Source organism: Triticum aestivum, chromosome 4A, assembly GCF_018294505.1.
Source record: "Triticum aestivum cultivar Chinese Spring chromosome 4A, IWGSC CS RefSeq v2.1, whole genome shotgun sequence".
Classification (NCBI taxonomy): Eukaryota; Viridiplantae; Streptophyta; class Magnoliopsida; order Poales; family Poaceae; genus Triticum; species Triticum aestivum.
In genome coordinates, this window is record NC_057803.1 from 588,683,073 (window position 1) to 588,702,949 (window position 19,877).

The 19,877-nt window shown below is 46.6% G+C and overlaps 2 protein-coding genes across 3 annotated transcripts; both read left to right on the forward strand.

Annotated features, from left to right (window-relative positions):
- Nucleotides 1-7,859: 7,859 nt before the first annotated feature.
- LOC123087235 (1,4-dihydroxy-2-naphthoyl-CoA thioesterase 1) lies at nt 7,860-9,371 on the forward strand. Of its 2 annotated transcripts, XM_044509190.1 has the most exons (3): nt 7,860-8,105; nt 8,264-8,455; nt 8,994-9,371. In XM_044509190.1, the coding sequence occupies exons 1-3, from the start codon at nt 7,968-7,970 to the stop codon at nt 9,144-9,146; spliced, it is 483 nt and encodes a 160-aa protein (XP_044365125.1). In that variant the 5' UTR covers nt 7,860-7,967; the 3' UTR covers nt 9,147-9,371. The 2 variants fall into 2 exon arrangements, with proteins under 2 accessions (XP_044365125.1, XP_044365123.1); XM_044509188.1 differs by having other exon boundaries at nt 8,264-9,371.
- A 2,900-nt stretch (nt 9,372-12,271) lies between these two features.
- LOC123083950 (receptor-like serine/threonine-protein kinase SD1-8) lies at nt 12,272-19,665 on the forward strand. Its single transcript, XM_044505801.1, has 8 exons — nt 12,272-12,706; nt 15,506-16,799; nt 17,643-17,762; nt 17,867-17,994; nt 18,131-18,344; nt 18,430-18,667; nt 18,804-18,936; nt 19,142-19,665. The coding sequence occupies exons 1-8, from the start codon at nt 12,272-12,274 to the stop codon at nt 19,451-19,453; spliced, it is 2,874 nt and encodes a 957-aa protein (XP_044361736.1). The 3' UTR covers nt 19,454-19,665.
- Nucleotides 19,666-19,877: the final 212 nt, after the last annotated feature.

The following is a 19,877-nucleotide window of genomic DNA, read 5'->3' on the forward strand; positions in this document are numbered from 1 at the left end:
CCGATGCATTGGGTATGACTCCTAGGTCGATGATGAACTCCTTCACCCAAATTGCTTCATGCGCTGCCTCCGAGGCTGCCATGTACTCCGCTTCACATGTAGATCCCGCCACGACGCTCTGCTTGCAACTGCACCAGCTTACTGCCCCACCATTCAAAATATACACGTATCCGGTTTATGACTTTGAGTCATCCAGATCTGTGTCGAAGCTAGCATCGACGTAACCCTTTACGACGAGCTCTTCGTCACCTCCATAAACGAGAAACATTTCCTTAGTCCTTTTCAGGTACTTCGGGATATTCTTGACCGCTGTCCAGTGTTCCTTGCCGGGATTACTTTGGTACCTTCCTATCAAACTTACGGCAAAGTTTACATCAGGTCTGGTACACAGCATGGCATACATAATAGAACCTATGGCTGAGGCACAGGGGATGACACTCATCTCTTCTATATCTTCTGCCGTGGTCGGACATTGAGCTGAGCTCAATTTCACACCTTGTAACACAGGCAAGAACCCCTTCTTAGACTGATCCATATTGAATTTCTTCAATATCTTATCAAGGTATGTGCTTTGTGAAAGACCTATGAGGCGTCTTGATCTATCTCTATAGATCTTGATGCCTAATATATATGCAGCCTCTCCAAGGTCCTTCATTGAAAAACTCTTATTCAAGTAGGCCTTAATGCTGTCCAAGAGTTCTATATCATTTCCCATCAAAAGTATGTCATCTACATATAATATGAGAAATGCTACAGAGCTCCCACTCACTTTCTTGTAAACACAGACTTCTCCATAAGTCTGCGTAAACCCAAACGCTTTGATCATCTCATCAAAGCGAATGTTCCAACTCCGAGATGCTTGCACCAGCCCATAAATCAAGCGTTGGAGCTTGCACACCTTGTCAGCATTCTTAGGATCGACAAACCCTTCCGGCTGCATCATATACAATTCTTCCTTAAGGAGACCATTAAGGAATGTCGTTTTGACGTCCATTTGCCATATCTCATAATCATAGAATGCGGCAATTGCTAACATGATTCGGACGGACTTTAGCTTCGCTACCGGTGAGAAAGTTTCATCGTAGTCAACCCCTTGAACTTGTCGATAACCCTTAGCGACAAGCCGAGCTTTATAGATGGTCACATTACCATCTGCGTCAGTCTTCTTCTTAAAGATCCATTTATTTTCTATGGCTCGCTGCTCTACGGGCAAGTCAGTCAAAGTCCATACTTCGTTTACATACATGGATCCTATCTCGGATTTCATGGCTTCTAGCCATTTGTCGGAATCCGGGCCCGCCATCGCTTCTTCATAGTTCGAAGGTTCACCGTTGTCTAACAACATGATTTCCAAGACAGGGTTGCCGTACCACTCTGGTGCGGAACGTGTCCTTGTGGACCTACGAATTTAAGTAGGAGCTTGATCAGAAGTATCTTGATCATCATCATTAACTTCCTCTCTAGTCGGTGCAGGCACCTCAAGAACATTTTCTTGAGTTGCGCCCTTTTCCGGTTCAAGAGGTAATACTTCATCAAGTTCTACTTTCCTCCCACTTACTTCTTTCGAGAGAAACTCTTTCTCTAGAAAGGACCCATTCTTGGCAACAAAGATCTTGTCTTCGGATTTGAGGTAGAAGGTATACCCAATAGTTTCTTTAGGGTATCCTATGAAGACGCATTTTCCGATTTGGATTCGAGCTTTTCAGGTTGAAGTTTCTTGACATAAGCATCGCATTCCCAAATTTTTAGAAACGACAGCTTAGGTTTCTTCCCAAACCATAATTCATACGGTGTCGTCTCAACGGATTTCGACGGAGCCCTATTTAAAGTGAATGCGGCAGTCTCTAAAGCATACCCCCAAAAAGATAGCGGTAAATCGGCAAGAGACATCATAGATCGCACCATATCTAATAGAGTGTGATTACGATGTTCGGACACACCATTACGCTGAGGTGTTCCAGGCAGCATGATCTGTGAAACTATTCCACATTTTCCTAAGTGTGTGCCAAACTCATGACTCAAGTATTCTCCTCCACGATCTGATTGCAGGAACTTGATTTTCCTGTCACGTTGATTCTCAACCTCACTCTGAAATTCCTTGAACTTTTTAAAGGTCTCAGACTTGTGTTTCATTAAGTAGACATACCCATATCTACTCAAGTCATCGGTGAGGGTGAGAACATAACGATAGCCACCGCGAGCCTCAATACTCATTGAACCGCACACATCAGTATGTATGATTTCCAATAAGTTGGTTGCTCGCTCCATTGTTCCTGAGAACGGAGTCTTGGTCATTTTACCCATGAGGCATGGTTCGCACGTGTCAAATGATTCGTAATCAAGAGACTCTAAAAGTCCATCAGCATGGAGCTTTTTCATGCGTTTGACACCTATGTGACCAAGGCGGCAGTGCCACAAGTATGTGGGACTATCATTATCAATCTTACATCTTTTGGTACTCACACTATGAACATGTGTAGCATTATGCTCGAGATTCATTAAGAATAAACCATTCACCATCGGAGCATGACCATAAAACATATCTCTCATATAAATAGAACAACCATTATTCTCGGATTTAAATGAGTAGCCATCTCGAATTAAACGAGATCTTGGTACAATGTTCATGCTCAAAGCTGGCACTAAATAACAATTATTAAGGTTTAAAACTAATCCTGAAGGTAAATGTAGAGGTAGCGTGCCGACGGCGATCACATTGACCTTGGAACCATTCCCGACGCGCATCGTCACCTCGTCCTTTGCCAGTCTCCGCTTATTCCGCAGCTCCTGTTTTGAGTTACAAATGTGAGCAACCGCACCGGTATCAAATACCCAGGAGCTACTACGAGTACTGGTAAGGTACACATCAATTACATGTATATCACATATACCTTTCGTTTTGCCGGCCTTCTTGTCCGCTAAGTATTTGGGGCAGTTCCACTTCCAGTGACCACTTTCCTTGCAATAAAAGCACTCAGTCTCGGGCTTGGGTCCATTCTTTGGCTTCTTCCCGGCAGCTTGCTTGCCGAGCGCGGCAACTCGCTTGTCGTCCTTCTTGAAAGCTTTCTTACCCTTGCCCTTCTTGAACTTAGTGGTTTTATTCACCATCAACACTTGATGTTCCTTTTTGACTTCTACCTCTGCTGATTTCAGCATTGCAAATACTTCAGGAATGGTCTTTTCCATCCCCTGCATATTGAAGTTCATCACAAAGCTCTTGTAGCTCGGTGGAAGCGACTGAAGGATTCTGTCAATGACCGCGTCATCCGGGAGATTAACTCCCAGCTGAGTCAAGCGGTTATGCAACCCAGACATAGTGAGTATGTGCTCACTGACAGAACTGTTTTCCTCCATCTTACAGCTGAAGAACTTGTCGGAGACTTGATATCTCTCGACCCGGGCATGAGCTTGAAAAACCATTTTCAGCTCTTCGAACATCTCATATGCTCCGTGTCTCTCAAAACGCTTTTGGAGCCCTGGCTCTAAGCTGTAAAGCATGCCGCACTGAACGAGGGAGTAGTCATCGGTACGTGCCTGCCAAGCGTTCATAACGTCTTGTTCTGCAGGGAGAACAGGTGCGTCACCCAACTGTGCTTGTAGGACATAATCTTTCTTGGCAGCTATGAGGATGATCCTCAGGTTCCGGACCCAGTCCGTGTAGTTGCTGCCATCGTCTTTCAGCTTGGTTTTCTCTAGGAACGCGTTGAAGTTGAGGACTACGTTGGCCATTTGATCTACAAGACATATTGTAAAATTTTAGACTAAGTTCATGATAATTAAGTTCATCTAATCAAATTATTCAATGAACTCCCACTTAGATAAACATCCCTCCTGTAATCTAAGTATAACATGATCCGAGTTAACTAGGCCGTGTCCGATCATCACGTGAGACGGACTAGCCAACGTCGGTGAACATCTTCATGTTGATCGTATCTTCTATACGACTCATGCTCGACCTTTCGGTCTTCTGTGTTCCGAGGCCATGTCTGTACATGCTAGGCTCGTCAAGTCAACCTAAGTGTTTGCATGTGTAAATCTGTCTTACACCCATTGTATGTGAACGTTAGAATCTAACACCCGATCATCATGTGGTGCTTCGAAACAACAAACTGTCACAACCGTGCACAGTTAGGGGGAACACTTTCTTGAAATAATTATGAGGGATTATCTTATTTACTACCGTCGTTCTAAGCAAACAAGATGCAAAAACATGATAAACATCACATGCAATCAAATAATAATAGTGACATGATATGGCCATTATCACACAGCTCCTTTGATCTCCATCTTGGGGCTCCATGATCATCTTGTCACCGGCATGACACCATGATCTCCATCATCATGATCTCCATCATCGTGTCTCCATGAAGTTGCTCGCCAACTATTACTTCTACTACTATGGCTAACACGTTTAGCAATAAAGTAAAGTAATTTACATGGCGTTTCTCAATGACACGCAGGTCATACAAAAAATAAAGACAACTCCTATGGCTCCTGCCGGTTGTCATACTCATCGACATGCAAGTCGTGATTCCTATTACAATAGCATGAACATCTCATACATCACATATAGATCATTCATCATTCATCACAACTTTGGCCATATCATATCACAAAGCACTTGCTGCAAAAACAAGTTAGACGTCCTCTAATTGTTGTTGCAAGTTTTACGTGGCTGAAGTAGGGTTCTAGCAAGAACGTTTTCTTACCTACGTGAAAGCCACAACGTGATTTGTCAACTTCTATTTACCCTTCATAAGGACCCTTTTCATCGAATCCGCTCCAACTAAAGTGGGAGAGACAGACACCCGCCAGCCACCTTATGCAACTTGTGCACGTGTAAGGTTGGTCCGGGCCGCTTCATCCCACAATACCGTTGAAGGAAGATAAGACTAGTAGCGGCAAGAAAGTTGACAACATCAACGCCCACAACAAATTGTGTTCTACTCGTGCAAGAGAACTACGCATAAACCTAGCTCATGATGCCACTGTTGGGGAACGTTGCAGAAAACAAAAATTTTCCTACGGTTTCACCAAGATCCATCTAGGAGTTCATCTAGCAACGAGTGATTGGATTGCATCTACATACCTTTGTAGATCACGCGCGGAAGCATTCAAAGAACGGGGATGAGGAAGGCGTACTCGACGTGATCCAAATCACCGGAGATCCTAGCGCCGAACGGACAGCACCTCTGCGTTCAACACACGTACGGTCAGCGTAACGTCTCCTTCTTCTTGATCCAGCAAGGGGGAAGGAGAGATTGAGGAAGATGGCTCCAACAGCAGCACGACGGCGTGGTGGTGGTGGAGCTGCAGTACTCCGGCAGGCCTTCGCCAAGCACTATGTAGGAGGAGGATGTGTTGGAGAGGGAGAGGGAGGCACCAAAGGCAAGGGTGAGAGGTCCTCCCTTCCCCCCACTATATATAGGGGGCCTAGGGGGGGGGGGGGCGGCCCTAGGAGATGCAATCTCCTAGGGGGGCGGCGGCCAAGGGAGGAATCCCTCCTCCCCAAGGCACCTAGGAGGTGCCTTCCCCTTCTAGGACTCTTCCTTTAGGGTTTCCCCCACCCTAGGCGCATGGGCCCTAGGGGAAAGTGGCGCCCCAGCCCACTTTGGGCTGGATCCCTTCCCACTTCAGCCCATGGGGCCCTCCGGGATAGGTGGCCCCACCCGGTGGACCCCCGGGACCCTTCCGGTGGTCCCGGTACAATACCGGTGACCCCGAAACTTGTCCTGATGGCCGAAATAGCACTTCCTATATATAATTCTTTACCTCCGGACCATTTCGGAACTCCTCGTGACGTCCGGGATCTCATCCGGGACTCCGAACAACATTCGGGTGACTGCATATACATATCCCTACAACCCTAGCGTCACCGAACCTTAAGTGTGTAGACCCTACGGGTTCGGGAGACATGTAGACATGACCGAGATCGCTCTCCGGTCAATAACCAACAGCGGGATCTAGATACCCATGTTGGTTCCCACATGCTCCTCGATGATCTCATCGGATGAACCACGATGTCGAGGATTCAAGCAACCCCGTATACAATTTCCTTTGTCAATCGGTATGTTACTTGCCCGAGATCTGATCGTCGGTATCACAATACCTCGTTCAATCTCGTTACCGGCAAGTCACTTTACTCGTACCGTAATGCATGATCCCGTGACTAGACACTTGGTCACTTTGAGCTCATTATGATGATGCATTACCGAGTGGGCCCAGTGATACCTCCCCGTCATACGGAGTGACAAATCCCAGTCTTGATCCGTGTCAACCCAACAGACACTTTCGGAGATACCCGTAGTATACCTTTATAGTCACCCAGTTACGTTGTGACGTTTGGTACACCCAAAGCACTCCTACGGTATCCGGGAGTTACACGATCTCATGGTCTAAGGAAAGGATACTTGACATTGGAAAACTCTAGCAAACGAACTATACGATCTTGTGCTATGTTTAGGATTGGGTCTTGTCCATCACATCATTCTCCTAATGATGTGATCTCGTTATCAATGACATCCAATGTCCATAGTCAGGAAACCATGACTATCTGTTGATCAACGAGCTAGTCAACTAGAGGCTTACTAGGGACATGTTGGTGTCTATTATTCACACATGTATTACGATTTCCGGATAATACAATTATAGCATGAATAAAGACAATTATCATGAACAAGGAAATATAATAATAATGCTTTTATTATTGCCTCTAGGGCATATTTCCAACACATATGGGCTTATTTATCATAGAAAAAATCTTCGCTTAAATATGGTTGAAATCAAACACCTAATTTGAAAAGTACCTAACTTAAAATGTGAGATAGTGTGGCAAGACGTGACTAGGAACCAAATAGACCCTTATTGCTCCACGTCTCTCTCCCTAGTTCTCCCAGTCTCGATCGTGCCAGTCCAGCTCAGCTATACTAATAACTTCCAGAAAAGCCATGCATACACGGCGTTGAATTCTCATTTCCCCACCTAGTGACCACACGCACAAGCGTGCGGGAAACCCGCACCTGAGCTCCCCCTACCACGCCTCAGCTAGTCAGACATGGGGGGACACCACGGCCTTGGCGGGCACCAAGACGACGGACATGTTCATCTGCTGACAGGTTCTTAAATCTTCCAACTAGTGCCATCTCTAAGCAATAATACCACGTACTATGTACGACTATGCCAATACAATATTGATTTCTTGGCACCTAATTTCCACTTCCCTATGTCTATATATCCCCATCTTTGCTATATAAAGCGTCCAAACATGCAACACGAGAACAATAAGAAAAGGAGAACAGAAGAGAAACACAGTTAGAGAAAAAAATTGATGATCACAATAAAAGAGAACGAGAGTCACATCACCTAATGTTTCCATTGTCTTCATTTGTTAATGTTAGCTTAAGGATGGGAGGCATCGGGAAACGGATTTCCCCACCATCATCCTGAGCTGGACTAAATTGTGGTTTTCTCATCGAATTCCCTTGCAATGCAGTGTAGGTGATGGAGTTGTTTCTGGGCTCGTCAACATAATCGGGTATCACTAGGTCTTCAATAGGCGTTGTGTGAGTGCATTCATGTGATGATGTGAGTGCGTGCGTGTGTATCTGTATTCGGTGTTTCTAGAAAAGAAGTCGTGGGTAAGAACATCTATAGCGGACCCCTTACTTCCCCCTCAAACATCTAAAATGCCCGTCTAGTCACTGATTGGGCGTGTCTGTGGACATTTGAGGAACGAAATTTGTATATTGTGGCTGTAGATGCTCTAAGACGGGCGGGTTCGGCTCCAAAAAAATGAATTCTCCCGTGCCTGTCAATCTCAGCTAAACTTTTGGAATGCCATACATTCATACGCGGCGCTGACCCGTTCGCAGTTTCCTACCGGCCACCACTCCTGACCTTTCCCCCCTACCGCGCCTCGCCTCACCTCGCCTCGGCCAGTCAACCCAACGAACCCCGCCCGCGGCGCCATGGGCGACGCCACCGCCCCGGCGAGCACCAAGACGGCGGAGCTGGACGCGCCGCTCAGCGCCCTGGGCTTCGAGATCGAGGAGGTCTCCCCGTCGCAGCTCACCGGCCGCCTCGTCGTCACGGACACCTGCTGCCAGGTCCGTCCTTCTCCCTTGCAGCCACCTACCTAACCCCGGCCGCCGATCAGCGAGTCCCAAACCTGTCCCCTCGCGGGCTTTTCTTTTCTTTTGTGTGTGTGTGCTGAAACTGAAAGAATCCGTTTGCGTTTGCGTTGGCGCTCGTGGCCGGCCGGCAGCCGTTCAAGGTGCTGCACGGCGGCGTGTCGGCGCTGATAGCTGAGGGCCTGGCGAGCATGGGCGCGCACATGGCGTCGGGATACCGCCGCGTCGCCGGCATGCAGCTCAGCATCAACCACTTCCGGAGCGCCGCCGCCGGCGACACCGTCCTCGCGCGGGCCGTCCCCGTCCACATCGGCCGCTCCACCCAGGTTATATTAATTCGTTTCCCCTGCTATTTTGCCTCTTCTTTTTCTGAATTGTCAACCTCTTCTCTAGCAGTAGTCGATCACGCAGAGCTTAAACAAACCATAGATCATGATTTCGCGTGGATTCCCTTTGATTCCACTGTGTTTTTACTGCAACCAACTGATTATTATGCTGTTTTTTTTACTGAAGCATGCTGTATGCTACAGATAATAGTATTATGTTTCATTGATACTCTGAAACAACTGTCAGAATTCCACTTCATGCTGTATGCCGCATTTTTTTTACTGAGTTTGGCAGATTAATTAGCATAAACAAGCCGCAACTTGTTCTGTGCTTAAGAGGAGAATAATGCAGTAACATATTCTGATCTCAACACGAAACATTGAAGGAATAATGCATCTGGTCTAACTAATAAGCTCACTAACGTGGAAGGAACCGGTAAAGCTATCTTCTATAGATGCATATCGCTGTCAAATCTGAATGATGAAAGGATGCTAGAAATTAATCAGATTAATAGTGGCTGCTGAAATGGGTTTGAAGGTATGGGAGGTGAAGCTCTGGAACATGGACGCATCCACACAGGGGGAAGGGCCTCTAATCGCCGAGGCAAGGGTCACGCTCCTCTGTAATCTACCCGTGCCGGATGAGATGAAAAGTGCGGGAGAATCGCTTAGAAAATACTCTAAACTGTGAAACTCCACTGATACATGATTCTGTAAAAAACATTTCTTGTGCAAACACAGATGGATCAACTCGAAAGAACAAGCTTCGTGTGTGTAGTTGATGCATCTCACTATCCAGCACCAGCAACTACTGATTTGGAATGTGCTTCCATTTTGTATTCATTCATTATTACACTATATATATGCAGTAACTCTGATCTGTGAGCAAATATTAAAGGGGGCTACTATACGAATACCACATCCCCGGCCCCAATCCCTGCCTTCCCAGTCTTGGTTATAAAGTTTCGTAAAGGAGCATAAAAGATCAACACTCAGGAAGAGAAGATATCAGGTGCAGGTGCAGACATATATCAAGTTTCATGGTATTTTCATTTTCTTTGAAATCTGTCAGCGTAATCCGAATGCTGGCCCACTACAGAAAAATCATGTTTTCCCGTGTGTTATCCTATAAGCCGAGTCTAAAAAGAAACACCCGGCAAATCCAAAAGACTCGGCTTATAGCCATCTATAAGGGCATCTACAACGCCCGGCGCTAGTGCCAGGCGCCAGGATTAATAACCTGGTCAGTTGGCAGTTAGACCAACAAATCCCAACGCCTTACCTGGCATCGGCGCAAAGGGTGGAGGCGGGCTCTTCGTCTTTTTTTTTTCCGTCAGGACTTGAGCGATGCATGTAGCGATAGGCCTTCTAGCTGGTTTAGCGATTAATTAGCGCCCGCCTGTTAGCGTCCAGCGTTGGGGCAAATAGCGATCCGAAGATCTTTTGATTTTATGGTATTATTTTTATTCCTCTAAGCGCCTGCACAAGGGTCTTGCATTGAAAATACCCTAAGCCGCTTGTTGCAAAAAAGCTCTCAGCTTATAGGGAGCACATAATATCTACAGGAAAAAGCACTTGGCTTACAACTCCCAGTCGGCAAAGACATCTGTCATATGTCTACAACGAAGGTGGCTCACGGAGCAGCCTATAAGCCGTGCGCCCTAAGACAGCACTCGGCTTACAGGGTATATAAGCCGTGTGCACAATGAAAGCATCGGAGCGGCACCTGGCTTATGTATAACCCGTGAATAATATAGATGCACATGGCTTATATAGAAATTATGCGGCCTGCGGCGGCACCTGGCTTATATATAAACCGTGTAATGTACAGAGCACTTAGATATAAACCATGCAACATACACCGACACTTGGCTTATACAGACGATGACATGTGGCCGTTAACAGTCGTCTGCCGTCATGTTACTTTATATACAAACACTCGGCTTATATATAAACCAATTTTTTTGCCTCGGCACCCGGCTTATACCTGATAAGACGGTCCACTGTAAGTTGTGTATTATAAGCCGGAAGTTTTACTCGCTTATTGATAAACCGAGTTCAAATCGGCATAAGCCGAGTGTATTAGGTACATGGCTTACAATTGTTTTCCTGTAGTGTGGGAAGTATCAGGAAAAGGACATCCTTAGATGCTGGTTGTGGGGCTCGGCATAAGGGCAAGCAAGCCTCTAAGCACTGTGAACGCGGAAAAAAATTCTATGAGACCAGGTCTCACGCGAGACCCATGCTGATGGATGACATGTGGCATTCACAAATCTCAAAGCATCCCCTACCCCCCACTTAAAATTAAGGGGGAGAGAGAGATTAGATGCTTTGTGATTTGTGAATGCCACGTGTCATCATCGGGACGGGTCTCATCTGCTAACCATGAACCTGGTCTCATATAATTTTTTTCCTGTGAATGCTATCAAAACTAGTAATATTTGGCCAGTCAATGTTCATAAATATTAGTTGCCTCTCTACTAAAATCTATGGATTGACTGTGTATGCCTCAATTGCATAGAAATTTAAACATCAACTCAAACCTCATTTTCAAACTCGTCCATGTAGGAGGGAGACAGTTTTTATGAGTTTCTTTTTCTAGGTGATCTATCCAGACGACAGATATTGCATGTTTTTTTTCCTTTTCGCAATTCTTTATTTTGCACTTGCATACTTGTCAGATTCGTGTGATTCTACAATCCCGCGTTTCTCAAACATGTGACCCAGACAGGTTCTAACACCATAAATGCACAAGTCAATAAATATTTTTGAAGTCGTGTATAGTTCATGCTTTTATTTCTATGTATTTGCAGTAACTCATATGCCATCTCTAAGCAATAATCCCACCTACTACCTCCGTCTCGGTGAATAAGTCATTCGCGTAGTTCTAGATCGATGATTTAATTATCTAAATATGTATTATATGTGATAAAAATATATATTTAGAAACTACATCCGTGTAGAAATCTAGTGATATACTTTTCATGACATGTAACGCATATTTAATTCCTCAAATCGATGACCTAGAACTATGCGAATGACTTATTTCACCTAGACGAAGGTAGTACTATGTACGACTAATGCCAACACAATATTTTTATTTTTTGAGAATGAATGCCAACACAATATTGATCGCTTTGCACCTAATTTCCCACTTTTCTATGTCTACCTATTCCCATGTTTGCTATATAAAGGGCCCAAACATGAAGCGCTAGAACAATACCATAACAATAAGAAAAGGAGAACATAAGAGAAACACACTTAGAGAAAAAAGTCGATGATCGCAATACAAGGGACGAGAGTCACATCGCCCAATGTTTCCATTGTGTTCATTTCTTCATGTTAGCTTAAGAATGGGAGGCATCGGGGAATGGATTTCTCCACCTTGAGCCTAAACTAGGGTAAATTGTGGTTTTCTCTCAAATAAAACGGACACGGGATTCTCCAGTAATGCAATATAGGTGATGGAGTTTTTCCTCGGCTCAACAGCATGATAAAGTATCACTAGGTCTTCACCAGGCGTTGTGTGAGTGCGTGTGTGTCATGGTGTGAGTGTGTGCGTGTGTGTCTGAGTTGTAACCGATGTTTCTAAAAAGAGTCATAGGTAAGATCGGGTGTTGTCTGACTATCTGATGGTGTCGGCTCCGAAGAAATACTTCTCTCCGTCTTGATCGTGCCAGTCATGCCCAGCTACTAACTTTCCAAAGGCCGGCTAGGGTAGCGAATTTACCCTATAATGGGCGGTAGCTCGGGAAAAGCCGAAATTTTGAATCGTACGACCACTGAGGGTTTGGGGAAAGGCGACACTTAGGTGCCATGCCCCGCGGCGTTCCCTTGGCCGCTAAGCTGGCCGGCGGTGCTGATGTGTTCGGCCGGCATGGCGCGCGCGCGATGGTGACGCCCTCCACGCCGAGGCCGGCTTGGATCCCCCGGCCCGTGCCGTTCCGTTGGGCGGACATTGCCGACGACGAGCTAGAGGCCGATGGCCTTGTTGAGGTGCCGGTCTCCTTCGCGCCGCCGTCTTTTGGTGAATTCCTGGCCGTTGCGATGATGGCAAGCTCGCGCGGCGCTCGATGGCCCAGTGCGCGGACCCTGGTGGTGGCTGCTCACCAGCTGCCCCGAGCGTCGAGGCTCGCGGCCCTGGTGACGGGCGTGCTCCCGCCGTCCCCTCTCGCGACGCCGCTTGTGCCGGTGGGTGAGCAGACGACCGACGCTGGCCGGAGCTCTTCCCGCGCGGTGGAGGTCGAGCGGGTGCCACCTCTTCGACGTCCACCTTGGGCGATGCAATCTCCGTTCCCACGTCGGCGCCGGCTCCGTTCCGCAGCCTCACGATCCACAATGGGTCAAGGATGATCCCGCCATCATGTAATGGATTTACATGCGCGTCTGCACCGAGATTTTCAATCTTGTCTTCCGTGTCTTCACAGTCTTGGTTATAAAGTCTGGTAAAGGTACATAAGACATCAACAAACATGAAGAAAAGATATCAGGTGCATTGCAGACATATGTCAAGTTTCATAGTATTTTCATTTCCTTGAATCTGTCCGCATAAAGATGGGAGGTATCAGGAAAAGGATATACAATGTGCCAAACAGTAAATGTGCTCAAAAATCTGTACCGCTTTTCTGTGTTTCACAAAATCAGAATTTCAATAGTTTGATCTTAAAATACTACGCAAGAAATTGGCAATACAATGTTCACATATACGCTTAGATATCAAGTTTGACTGTTGGAAATACTCTTAGATATCTCTTCTTAGTGACTGTAAGATAAGTAGCAGAGTAACAGACATGACATAAATAAACTGCAAGTTCTGTTCGCTTAAGAGAGTAATGCAAAATAAAAAAAATTCTCTCGAGATCAAACACCCGAAAATTTATCCATGAGCTCATCAGCACCGATGGAGCTGTTAAAACTACTTTCTTTAGGCGCTTATCACTATGAAATAACATAGAATAAATTATGTGTCCTTTCAGAATGTTAAAACCATTGCTGAAATTAAGCAGCCGAATTTTGCAGTAACACGAAAGTATAAGGAAAAGGGAAATAGTAATCATATATACCTTTTGGATTTATTCCTTTTATTACTGGTATATGCAGCTCTGTTGGCATTTTTAAATGGTGTACGACTGTTGCGTCAATGCCGGGTCTATTGTCCAGATATACATACGCCTTTCTTCCCATCTTGGCTATATATATTGTTCAGTGTGAAACATATGAAAGGAAGAAAACAGTAGAGCACGACAAAGATATCAGGTGTGGAAATTGTATTTCATGGTCTTCCCATTTCACTTCATTTCTGTCGGCATAAGGATGAGAGGTATCAGGAAAAGGATTTTCATTCTTCCATAGAGTGAAGGTGTGCAACAATCTAAATCGTGTTTCTTTATTTCGGGAACTTTGAATACATATTGCATTAGTTTGAACATGGAAACGAAAATGAAGGTACCTAAAATTGACTATCTTACTCAGACATTTGGACTGATGCTGGATAGACCGCAACACAGCCGGCGTGCAAGTTCACAGAAAGTTTGAGCACCGGATGATTGCAGGCGACGGCGGCGACGTCCGTTCGAGGGTTTCTTTTGGAGCTTAAGTTTATTTTTTAATGTTTTAAGTTTAAAGCACGTGGACAGTTCGGCCGCGAATTTTACGTAATATATAGTTGGGTTTGTTTGGTTTGTGCCCCTGCACGCCCCACCAAAAAATTGGCATGACCAAATCAAGGGCATAACCAAAATTTTGGCAAGCTGATGTTGTTTGGATTGTGGCCATTGCATCCTCCAAAATTTTGGCAAAAGAGACCTTTGTTTGGTTTGTGACCAACTTGACATGATGATTATATTCAAATGCATCTATTATACAGAATTGAAGAGTTGTACAGATAACTAAACCTTAGATGCAAAAATCTATATGGGAATATGCCAAAAGAATGTCACGCAATTATTTCAAGTTTCGTCTCTGAGAAGCGTGATTATCGCAAGTTGGAACCGAAGCCCGTGCAGCCCCATGCACTTTTTTTTCTTTTCAAGATTGCTGCATGCACATGCACTTGACTCACGTTTTTTTAGGTAGAAGCGCTGGCTGACCGGTGATTTGTTACAGCCAACAAAATCGGTTATATCATACCGGATCCCTGACAAAAAAACAACAACTATGCTATTCCTACCGCATGCACCTCGTAGGGTCCACCGAGAAACGGCACGCCAATCTTTTGGCGAAGCTTTTGCTCGCCCACGCCTTCGCCCGCACATCGGCGAAATTTACACGGATGGACGCCCAGGTCGCCGGGCGAGCCAAATCCCTGGCATCGATCCAAACGACCACCAAATCTCATGGGCTAGCCAAAATTTTGGCATGGTCGGTTTTGGTAGTAATTCAAACAGCCCCGTTATCACTTTAAATTTAGTTTCTTTATTATGTCTTTTTTAGATTTGAATTTAAGTTTAAATCCAGATGATTTTGTCAAATGTGTCGGGTCGTTGGGCGTGATGACCGGAGGACGACCGCAAACGGACACTCATGTCCTTTTTACCGACGCAAACGAATATAATCCGGACAAAACGGATGTCCATTTACCGTTGGGAGTTGGAGTTGGTCTAAGAGCATCTTCAACAGTCGCTCAAAAAATGCCTGACGCGCTGAAAACCATCGTTTTTGTGTGCCGGAGACAAAAAACAGCGCTTCAGCAGAAACTGTAAAATAGAGCTCGCATAAAAAACTTTAGCGCACACGCTAAAAGCGGTATCCCAGGCTTCAAACTTTGGGCGCCGGATTGTGCACGCTGTAAAATCCGGGCTCGTGCAAGTAGGGCGCCGGATTGGGCGCAGTGTTTTTGTGCATGTGAAAAACTTCTTCGTCGCTCCCGCTATAAAAAAAACTATTTTAACGCTGTAAAAGAATTATACCGCGCCGAGACGAAACGCGCATGTTTGGAGATGCTCTAAGGCAGCAGGACCAGTTCCAGCGTGAAATGGTCAAATCACGATATCACCAAGCTTCATTGCTGAGCGATTTCTTGATTGCTACATCCCTCTACTCTCGGTGAAGCTGCGCGCGCGCAAAACCATGAGGCCGAGCCAGAGCCGCCACCGGCTCCTGCTCGCTTTTCTGTCTGCGCTGCTTCTCACATCCTCGGCCATCGCCGACGGCACCTTGACGCAGCGGACGGCCATCGGCCGCGACCAGAGGCTGGCCTCGCCGGGCGGCGTCTTCCAGCTCGGTCTCTTCTCCGTCGCCAACAACACCAAGTGGTTTCTCGGCATATGGCTCACCGCCTCCCCGAGCGCCGTCGTCTGGCTCGCCAACCGCGACCGCCCGCTCAACGCCTCATCCTCCGGCGTAGTCGCGCTCAGCAGCCGAGGGGACCTCGTGCTCCTCGACGCCACCAACGATAATGAAACCATCTGGTCGTCCAACTCCTCGTGGGCGGCGGTGGTGGCGCGGCTCCACGACGACGGCAACCTGGTGCTCGCGGACGCGGCCGGCGTCGTGCTGTGGCAAAGCTTCGACCACCCGACCAACACGTTCCTCTCCGGGTCGCGGGCCGGGCAAGACCTCCGGACGGGCGCCGTGTGGTCCGCCTCATCGTGGCGCAGCGCCGACGACCCGTCGCCCGGTGACTTCCGGTACGTGATGGACACGCGGGGCTCGCCGGAGCTGCACGTCTGGAGGAACGGACGCAAGAGGTACCGGACGGGCCCGTGGAACGGGCTGCGGTTCAGCGGCTGCCCGGACATGACCACCTTCGAGGACCTGGTGGAGTTCCGGTTCACCCACACCGCCGACGAGGTCTCCTTCGTGTACCGCGACCGCGTCGGCTCGCCGGTGTCCCGGCTGGTCCTGAACGAGTCCGGCGCGATGCAGCGCATGGTCTGGGACCGCGCGGCGCTCGTGTGGAGGGTCTTCTGGTCGGGGCCGAGGGACCAGTGCGACGTCTACGGCGCGTGCGGCCCGTTCGGCGTGTGCAACGCGGTCGGCGCCGTCATGTGCGGCTGCATCAGGGGGTTCATCCCGAGTTCGCCGGCGGAGTGGCGCATGCGGAACGCGTCCGGCGGGTGCGCCCGCAGCACGGTGCTGCAGTGCAGTGGCGGCGACGGGTTCTATACCCTGCGCGGCGTGAAACTGCCGGAGACGCACGGCAGCAGCGTGGACGCCGGCGCATCGCTCGCGGAGTGCGGCCGGAGGTGCTCGTCCAACTGCTCCTGCACGGCGTTCGCCGCGTCGGACGTCCGTGGTGGCGGGACTGGGTGCATACAGTGGTTCGGCGAGCTCATGGACACGCGCTTCGTCGACGACGGCCAGGATCTATTCATCAGGCTGGCAATGTCTGACCTTCACCTAGGTACTAATTATAAACACATTACACTCTCTTTGCTTCGGATCCAAAATCCAAAATAAACCGACAGTTTTGCTAAAGCACATTTAGATGTGTTATAAATATTGCATATCTAAGTTCTAAGTCATTGATCTTACGCAGAGATTCGTATGGATAATCACAAACTTGAAACAAGATCACCTTAATTTCCGTACATATCACTATTGCTTATGTTATGTTTCACCCAATTTGTATTCACAAAATCCCTTCTTTTTACATGATGAATTCATCTTATCTGTTTCGATGAGGTAGGAGAAGGATGGGCACGTCTGGATAGACTAAGGTTTGTTTTTTTTCAAATATCAAGTTACAAAAATGGCACAACTTATTCCACATACGCTAGATGTAGATATGATGGCCAGAAAGACAAAAAAGATGGATGCCAGACATACCATCATCACCAACTAATAGGATATTATGACTCCTTTAGCTTGACTTCAGTTACCAATTAGACAAAAATAATTTATGTTGTAACTTTCAATTGAGTCATGAAATCAGACTTTTTGAGTTACCGGTTAGACAAAAATAATTCATGTTGTAACTTTCGATTGAAGTCATGAAATCAGACTTTTGGAGTTACCAGTTACACAAAAACAATTCATGTTGTAACTTTTGGTTGAAGTCAAGAGATCAGACTTTTTGTTCATTAACAGAATGATATTTTCAGTTCCTGGAGGTAAGGACCTTGTCAATCCTATGCCATGGCAAAGATGCCAAGCTCACACATTACGATGCACCTTATACTAGTATAATGGCTTAAGGAATACACATTTTTTGTGCGTTTACACTGCACATGCATCTTAATTTCAGAGACAACCAAGACCAGCAAGCTCGTCGTGATCATCGCCGCAGTGATAACAGCATTTGCATTGCTTCTGCTATCGCTTGGCCTCGTGATCTGGAGAAAGATCCGGCAGCGCAGTAAGCAAGGTGAGTCGCCTTCCTTGGTGAGTTTGTTTCAGGAGGATAACCTGAAACTACTACTTGCTCTATCAGCTGCTCATGTATTTGTTGCTTCCTTCTCCATCTTTTAGTTATCAAGTTTGATGACATGGTGAGAGGTGAGTATCCGACGTACCATCTCGAAACCCTTAGAGACGCCACCGACGGATTCTGCCCCAAAAATGAAATAGGGCGCGGCGGCTTCGGCATTGTTTACAAGGTGATAATGCTTGTAAAATTCATGTGAAATCAGACTGAAAATTTCCTATGCTCGTATGGACAACACGCGGATAGTGCTCGCCATGTTGTACTTGTATGACAAATGTCTCATTGATTACCTGAATTTTCTTTGTCAGGGTCAAATGGTAGATGGCCAGGAAGTCGCGGTGAAGAAGCTATCAGCAGGAAACAGTGTGCAAGGTCTGAAGGAGTTCAAGAATGAGGTGGACCTGATCGCCAAGCTGCAACACCGTAACCTCGTACGCCTGCTCGGTTGCTGCATCCACTGCTCCGAGAGGATACTCGTCTATGAGTACATGAGCAATAAGAGCTTGGACACTTTCATTTTTGGTATGTATGACGTGTCTGGCTAACTGCAGTATACCAGTTACTACCACTTATGATGAGAAATTTAATTGTGTAAATTTGCCAACAGATCCAAGGAGGCGCGCTGACTTGAGCTGGAGAACTAGGATGGACATCATCTTCGGTGTTGCAAGAGGGCTTCTCTACCTTCACCAGGACTCGAGGCACACGATGATCCACCGAGATCTCAAGGCAGCTAACGTTCTCCTCGATCGGGAAATGGTGGCCAAGATATCGGATTTTGGGATCGCCAAGTTGTTCAGCAGCATCGGCGATGATCAGGTCACAGAAAGGATTGTTGGGACATAGTAAGAACTGCAAACCTTGCATAACACAAACGGTGGAGAAGTACTATATAGTTACCTTGACTTTTTCCTTTTCTTTTCAAGTGTATCCTCTCCCGATTTCTTGACTGATTTTGCATGACGCCCATGTGTGGCGCAGCGGTTACATGTCACCAGAGTACGCCATGGACGGAATGGTTTCGTTCATGCAAGACGTGTACAGCTTCGGTGTGTTGTTGCTGGAGATCATCAGTGGGAGGAGGAACCAACGAAGTTTCAACCTCATAGCTCACGTAAGTGAATTACCTCCTGCAACTGAATTCAAACAGTCAAAATGAGTTTTGTGTGATTTTATAAATTTAACACAAACTCGAAATAGTGTGCCTAGACGGCCAAACTCCCAACCAATTTGTTTGAACCAAGAAATACACCATGATAGAATCACATTGAACCCCACAAATCGCATTGACAAGCACAAGCACAATAATCCTTTTGCAGGCATGGATGCTATTCGAGGAAAACAAGAGCCTCGAGCTCCTTGACCCAGCCGTGCGTGATGGCTGCAGCCTGGCGGAGCTAGAGCAGGCGGCGACGTGCATCCAAGTAGGTCTACTGTGCGTTCAGGAGAGCCCGAGCCAACGACCGCAAATGGCTGCCATAATACCCATGATGTCGCACCAAAAGGCATTGGAACGGCCACTTCGACCGGTGGTCTGCATGCCTGTGAGCACTCTTGCGGACCTTCTCAACGTGCAGGAGGACACATCCGGCAACGTCGAGCTGACCATCACAAATCTTGAAGGACGATAGGATGGATGCAAGGCAAGCTGGAACTAAAGATTGGAGACGTTACTGATGACTTTCTCAATGTTATTGGGTAGGACATGTGCATGCACGCCAAAAACATAATGACTATACATGTTGCAATTCAGGCAAGCACACACACTATGTGTACGTGGTTCAATGCTATGTGGGTTTGTACTATTGTTTTTTTTTTGAAACATGTGTTTTTAGTATTTTACAACATGATATGAGACCCACCTGGCCACCTAGCTTATAAGTTGATCTCTACCTCCTTGCTTTAGCAATGTGTGACTGAACCTTATGTTGGGAATCGTTTTGGTATTTCAGAAATTTTAGAGTGGTTCTCATGCACACATGGGCCTTCATATCACTTCAATGCAACAGATGAAACTTTTGTGATATTCTTTGTTGTTGAAAGCAGAAGGCAAGC